General features: G+C 39.4%; 1 protein-coding gene across 1 annotated transcript; it reads right to left on the bottom strand.

Annotated features, from left to right (window-relative positions):
- Window positions 1-1522: 1522 nt before the first annotated feature.
- Window positions 1523-7738, bottom strand: LOC18440531 (increased DNA methylation 2). Its single transcript, XM_006850672.3, has 4 exons — window positions 7650-7738; window positions 2389-3416; window positions 1897-2167; window positions 1523-1683 (listed from the first exon to the last, which is right to left on the bottom strand). Exons 2-3 carry the CDS (start codon window positions 3383-3385, stop codon window positions 1920-1922), a joined length of 1245 nt encoding a protein of 414 aa, XP_006850735.1. The 5' UTR covers window positions 3386-3416; window positions 7650-7738; the 3' UTR covers window positions 1523-1683; window positions 1897-1919.

Here is a 7738-nt window from a genome sequence, read left to right as displayed (position 1 = left end):
ATTTTCGTCATGTTTACATATCTTTAAGTCAAGATGATCAATTTAAGGATTTTTCAAGATCGAAACAACTTTTTTTAGTGTGACCAGAGCAGTACCATGTTCCCCACACCAGGGTGGAAACGAAATGCAAGTTGACAACTGTGGCAGGCAGTGAGAGCGACCCCGGAGACATTTAAGACCATGCATTTTGCAGGTACCCAATCAAGTGGTTGGCAACGATATTTGGAGCAAACTACATCTTTGCAAAGGTGGTTCTCTTGTGTGGCGTACCTCCATCAAGGAGGGCTCTAAGATTGCTATTCCTAGTACTCCACGGGTTCTTGGTGAGTAAAATCTGACCCAGGAAACGAGATGGTAATTTTTACCAAAAAAAAAAGTTTCTCATAAGCTATTCTAACCGGTTGGAGACGGCGGTTGGCATGTAAAAGAGGAGCTTTGATTAGTGTGTACGGGAGGCAAGTCTGTTCTCAACCTTGTCCACCATGTGGCTCCATTAGTAGGACTTGGGTTTGCCAATACAGACGGGGAGACCTGGGTAGATGGAAGGTAATTGTGTTGTGGAGCAACCCAAGATATCAGAGAGAGAGAGAGAGAGAGGGGCAAGGGAATCCAGTTGTACATTGACTCATATCATCCTAAACTTGGCCATATCGACTCTAAAGCAAGGTTTTTGGCTGGAAGATAAATGTTCCCCAGAAAAAATAAGTTCTTCTTTTCTAGGAAGTGGACTTATTTGTTCTGAAAGATTTAAATAAGATACTGGGTAGTGTTTTTGATAACCTGTTGGAATGTTAAGAAAATTCTTGTTACCAATGTTTGATAGATTACTTGCTGAAATGTTGAAAAAAAAAAAAACATATATATATATTAGTAAGGATAATATTACAATATTATATTATACTGAAATATATTATCTAATTTTGTATAATATAAAATAATATATTACTTAAATTATTATTATTATATATATATACAAATAACATCGATAAAATAAATATGAGGGTCTTTGGCTAAAATATGTTTCCATATTTAAGTTCTTGCCTTGGGCATGGAACAAAAAAGTGCTTTTTAAGTGAAAAATAGGAAAGTTGAGGAATAAAAATATTCTAATAAGTTTTGGACACTGTATCACTTCTTGTGCGTCAATCGGTCCCAATTAGCATTTGGATGGAGCCAAGAGGAAGGAGATAGGAGGATCTCCAGTGCACAGAGATGAAACTGCCACAAGCGACGTCGATGGATTTTAAGGAATCTGGGCCCAAGCATGGAGAGAAATGTTGAATACTCTTTAAGGCAAATTATATGCTTGGAGTGAGCCCCAAGATCCTTGCTCAAGCAGAAAGGGAGAGAAAAGCTCCTTTGAAACTGGTTGGTGGCCCTTGGATGGCCTTCTTAACGGCAGCGTCAGAAGAGAAGGAAATAGCACTCTTTCGACACTTTTGTGGCAACAAACCAATCCAGATAAGAAAGATCAATGCCCAAAAAAGGAAAAGAGACCATATAAGACAACTAGGAACAAATATATCAGAAAATTGTGTACTGCATTTGTTATATCCTCAGAGCATAATCAAACGTTACAAAGGGGATTCAACTTGGGGAAATAACAAAAAAAAAAAGAGGGGGGGTTGGGGCTCTTGGCATAACGGCTGCATCACAATGTCCAGCGTTTGAATCCCAGCTAACCTATCCAAGAACAAAAAAGTCGTTAGAAAAGAGGAGAAATCGAAAGAAATAAATTACCTTCTAAATATAAAATGAAGCAACAATGCAGAGGAGAATATACAGCTTGCATTGGGCATTCAAAATTCAAGCACATGGTGCCCCTTGGCTTCTTGGCACTTCATTCATGCCATCAAAAAAGAAAAAGAAAGGCCAAGAAATGATTATGATAAGGACCTTATTAATAATGTACATGCTTCTCATGGCACCCTTCTTTCTTTCATGACCACTCCCTCAAGAATTCCATCAGACCCAAAATTTCCTGAAAATTCTTGGGGTTCCACAGGCCCCGGCAACTGAAATGAGATAGTGAAGGCCCCAGAAGGGCAGAGATACTGAGTGTGCATGTCAAACACGCGTGAGAACTTGAATACCCGCCTGCCTCCAGTTGTCGTCACCCCTCTTATCATCACCCTCCCATCACATTCGACTTCACAGCTGAATTCCCCTGCCATCACAATCCTCACATTTCAATACAATTAAGTCACACATAACAAAGCACCCATTTTATTAACACTAATAGCCCGCACCAACTGCAATAAAACACCACAACATTTCTCTTTCTGTTCTATTCATTGTATTCACACACAAACAGACACGTAAGCAAGCATACGTGCGTGCACACACACACACACACTAATCTTTGATGAAGGAATGGAAACTACTTACTCTCATCCTTTCTTACACCAGGTAAGGATATGCGGAAGAGATAAGAATCCTCCGACACACCAATATCAACAAGCCCAATTAATGGCCCCGGTTGCCTTACCACAACAGTCCCAGTCAAAGAAATCCCACCATTGGCAGCGCCAGCAATTGCATCCCACTCCTCCCTTGAAGGATGCGAAGGAAGAAAGACTAGTGCAGGCCCAACTCTCTCCACTGGCCAAAATTTCTCTGTAGTTGGGGGAGTGTAAGGCAGTTGATGACCTCTTGATAGGAGTTTTGACATCGGTGTGATGCGGGTTTTTAGGTTTTCGCTCTCTTTCCTCTTCTTACGATTGTTACTACGAGAGGAAGGCCTTTTCAAAGGCAGCTTCCCATTTGCTTGCCACTCTTCCAATCCATCAATGCTCAAACCAGGGTTATACTCCCTCGCTGCCGCTCTCTCCAAAGAGACATTTTCAAGTCCAGTTAATTTCTTGAACCTACCAATGTCTTCTTGCTTCACATATGAAACATCAGGATCATGAATAAAAACAATATTTTCGACCACTTTTTGTTGTCCCCTATGCACAGCCTGCCTGTGCAAATGGAAAGGAAAAAAATCAGGAAACTGTCGTGGGTCCGCATTGGCATCATGCTCAGGAGAAGAGAGGCGACCAAGGAAGAATTTGTGTAGTAAAGCGAGCTTGACTTGGACAGATGGGTCTGAATTTCTCAGAATGTAAAAATAGATTCGCTCGATTTCAGCCACTTGTACGAATGAGCCACCCAAGTGATCAGATATGTACGGTGGTAGACCCTCAGCCAAACGTTGATTTGCTGATTTCCTCGGCTCCTCAGATTTGACATCAGGCCCAAAATAGTTACCCATGATGAACAGCAAGAGGAACCGCTGGTCATTGGTCGTTGCACTGCGTAATCTGGGTAGATTGGAACCAGAGGAGGTTTCAGGCGCTGGAGGAGGGCTTAGAGAAGCAGCCGCCTGGAACAAACTGTCCATGTTGCATTTGTTTGTATCCAAAGGTCACAGTCTACAGCACATTTAAAGATATGGTATTCAATCAGCTATTGAAGAAGTCTTGATAAGTTAGTGTTGCATGCATGCAGTAGGGCTACTCTAATTTAGCCATTATGACAGTTCATTCTTTTGAATGTTTATCACAGTATGCTTAACATGATTTTTGATACTAGAGAAGACAGCGTATTACAGGATTGCAAGAAGTAAAAGGAGAGGAGTTCTTTTCAGTTTTTAAAAAGGAAACAAAGTGTGTGAGTATTCTAACTAAAATAGAGCGCCAACATAAATAGGCCACCATGTTTTGCAAGCTATCTAATTCCACAGGTGAACAGATCAGTTTATAGTATGTCCATAGGGACTGTGCATCCTTCTGTATATGTAGTTCTGAGGACACGTGAGATTTTCTCTTTTTTTAGTACTTTTCTTTCATCTTTTATAGTAATTTAGTGCTTATGTAATTGTCTTTTGGAACTTATTATGAGCATAAATACATAAAACACAAAGCCTAGATCAACGTCTTGGCCCCCAACGTGGTCTTCTTTCCCTCCCTCCGTGCTACTCTCACTCGTGGTCATTGTTTGCCTGCTCTCCTAGAGATCTAGGCCCACAAACTTTACATGGTATTAGAGCATTGATCAATAGTCATCGTGGTATTAGAGCAGTGAACAACATCTGCAGCCATCCTTTTAAAAATCCCGGGTTCAAAGTTTGGAAGAATCCTTAGGGTTTGCACCATTTCACTGTGATCAAATAGCTGAACCTTTTTTCCCAAAATAATCGAGAGTTCGAGACTAATTGTAAGTGCTTAGATAATATACAAGGCTGCAGTATCAAACCCTCCATTTATTAGAAAACTGGGATTTCATAAACAGAGCGACTTGTTTCAGAAAGATAATATTTCTGGAGTGTACCAGCTGTACTGAGATATAGCCTTATGCTCTCAAGGGAGAAATCTCCATCAAAATATTAAAGAACAGAGAGGAACTCAGAATTTATGAGCTGTCATGAGTGCCCAACTGCCATTATGGAAAGGGAAAGGCAATTTCAGAGGAGACATACTTTCGAATTCCTAGATGGCCATAACAATAGATGGTTCATACACATGTATTGTATGCTGAGAATTACCACCGCATAATGTTGTTTATGCACTTCTTCAAAGAGAAGAAAAGCCCAAGGAAGAAATTAGGGTTTGTGTCAAAGGTCCCTAAGCCAGTCTTTGCTGCTTATTTTCAAGTAGCACGTAACAGGGGTATAGCCACTAGACCTAAATGTGAGTATTGCAATCAACTGGGTCACACAAAGGCTATGTGTTGGGCCTTACAGGGGAAGCCAGCAGCACCACCAACCAGCCTAGCCAAGCCTGCAGCCCACCAAGTGACAGACTCCTCAGTCAACTCCTCGAATGAAAAGATCAGTCAACTCATTGTGCTCCTTCAAGGAAAGGACCTAAACCGTCTAGAGGTGTAGTCATACATTGTGAGACAGGTATTCATCAGTCCCTCCTTATTGAATCTTCAAATTCTGTTATCGACTATGGAGCAACAGAGCATAACTACTAAGCTCCCTTTACTTACCCTTAATAAAGAAGACCTTGTTCATTCCAAGACAATTATCATTGCGAATGGCTCTCTTGCATCCTTTGAGGGTTTAGAATCATTAACCTCACTCCTACCCTGAGTCATCCATGAGTCCTCCATGTTCTTTCTTTTCCATGTAACTTACTATCTGTCAGCAACTTTACTAAAAATCCAAATGTAGGGTAACTTCTTCACCATCTCGTTGTGTCTTTCAGTTTTGAGGACTCGAAAGATGATTGGAGGAGGTTTATGAGGATAATAGCCTCTATATCTTTAGCTAAGCACCAACAGCTTTAGTATCAGATAATAAAAAGGGAGATCTTTCGCATGCTCATTTGGAACATCCCTCAAGCCCTTAGGAATCTTTTGCCTTCTATTTCTTTTTCAAACCATATTATTTCCTTTTGTAAGCCAACCCCAAATAGTTGGGATAAAGCTCGGATGATGATGATAATGATTATTTCCTTTTGTGAAGCATGTCAGCTTTCAAAACTTTATAGTTTACCTTCATCATCATCATATTCATTAATAAAAAAATGCCTAGTTCATATTTGTTCACTCATACTAACTCTAATGTTTGTGGTCCCGCACCTGTTAAACCTATCACCGGTGCAAAACATTTTATTCCCTTCATTAATGATTGTTCTTGTACTATGTGGGTCTATTGCATGAAAACCATCGCATAAGTGTTTGAAATTCTTGAGGTTTTTCATAAATTGATCATTTCAAAGTCAAAAAATTTTCTGAGTATGTAAACAAAAACATGACCCAATATTTGCAAGATCTGAGGCCCTACAACACCACAGCATAACGGTGTTCGTAAGACCTTTCGGTGACAGATGATGAGGAGAAGAACATCAATGATATCTAAAATGAAGGTGCAGAAGTAGTGTTGCTGTCCCTCAGCGAGGAGTTGTCGACCAGACCCAAAGGAAAGGGATCCGAATGCTCGAAATGTGTCATAATTTACCATGGAATCATAGAACAGTTTCTACCAGTGTATATGTCCATCTAGGTTAATGAAATCATCACCTTGCTTTAAAAAGAAAATCATATGACACCGAGATGGTTCTTGGCTTGGTACTGAAAGAAACCATGACGTTGCTTCCTATTCCAAGAGGGCAAGAAATTGGAGCCCAGCTTGATAGGTACGAGAAGGCCGACAATAAATGCTAGGGGGTAAAGGTCTAAAAAGAAAGAGAGAATTGAATGCAATTTTCTTCCATCCATTCCCACTCCCACTCCCATTCCATGAAATTATAATTTGAGTACAAGAGGAAAGGTTTTCAATTGGCTAATACGTTAATTTCAAGTTTAAGAATGGGCATGTCAATAGTTTCTGAGGCCATTCCCAACATAAATGAAACTAGAGAGGATAGTCATGCAGGAAAATGGAAAGAGAAATTCTTGAGCTCCTCAAGAAGAAGTTTATGAATTCTCAGATGGAACCCCACTTATAGAAGGGGGGGTTACTGCCTTGAGAGAGCATGCAGATTTCAAATGCTAAGTTGTCATAGCCAGGTGGAAGACCTGAGTCTTTAGAGGAGTTTCAACATGATAAAATCAATTTATTTTCAAGCAGAAAGATGAATTAGTTATCTTGCCTTAAGATTTACTTTAGATTGGTAGTGCCAAGGGAGTCGTACCACATGATGTTCTTTCTTTGAGGAATAAATATTTACGTCCCTGTTAATTGGGTCTCATTTGTGGGGCGATTTTGTGCCCTCTCTCCCTCCCTAGCATGGACTTGTTGAGCAAATACTCAAAAATGGAAAAAGACAGTTAACTATATATCCAAGAGAATTCTAAATACTCAAAAATGGAAAAAGACAGTAAACAATATATCCAAGAGAATTCTAAAGTGGGTGCATTACGCACACATGTAATATAAAAATTCTTAGCAAGAAATCCGTGGGAAGAAAATTAGATACCTGTCTCTGTAATTCTTGTTTCTTTCCAAGGAAAAAAGCATGAACAGAAAAAGATTCAAAAGGATTCACACAAAACGTGCAATTCTAACTATTCGAAAATAAAATAAAGATTTTTTGCCACACTTTGTACCAGGTCTAGATTAGATCACAGAATGAATTCCTGTACAAGTGGCGTGCTTCTATGCCTTCCCTAGCATTCAAATTTCAAGTTTAAACCATATGATCTCATACAAACATCACTAAGAGTCTTAAGAACCAAAAATCCATTATTAATTCCAACAACTACAAAGTAACTCATAGAACCATCCACTTCGAAACCCATAAACTGAAAGGAAGAATTACAAGCATTATTAATTCGTATTTTCTTGGCGAAATAATTTGTTGGTGTCGCTCTTATACTTAGGAGTTCATAAGGTCCCCAAGTCAAGATTATACCTAAGCATGAATTTCCAAAAAAAAAAAAAAAAACCGGAGGGGTTTCCTAATTATAGTGGAGATCCAAGGTATATAGAACTGAAATACCACTAACGCAAGGAAGGACTGAAATACTCTATCAGTTGCTATATGAAAAGAAACTGATAAAATAATCAATAAATACCATTGAAGCAATAAATTAAAGTAACACAGGTTGAAGATCGAAATGAAAAGAAAAACGAAGAAGCACAAAAAAAAATCAAATTAACGAAGAAGGAATTAACATCAGTAAATCAGGAGGTAAGGAATAGATTTAAAGATTACAAGAAGGAAAGGGCAAGGCAGAGAGTTGCAGCGGTGCTATATCCGCTTTCTGGACCTTGTGCTTCTCATTCTAGTTTGTCACGGTGCTC

Source organism: Amborella trichopoda, chromosome 1 (genome assembly GCF_054954075.1).
Source record: "Amborella trichopoda isolate Santa Cruz 75 chromosome 1, AtrichopodaSantaCruz75HAP2 v2.0, whole genome shotgun sequence".
NCBI classification, from domain to species: Eukaryota; Viridiplantae; Streptophyta; class Magnoliopsida; order Amborellales; family Amborellaceae; genus Amborella; species Amborella trichopoda.
Note: the sequence above shows the minus strand (reverse complement) of the source record. Positions and strands in the feature narration are given on the sequence as shown.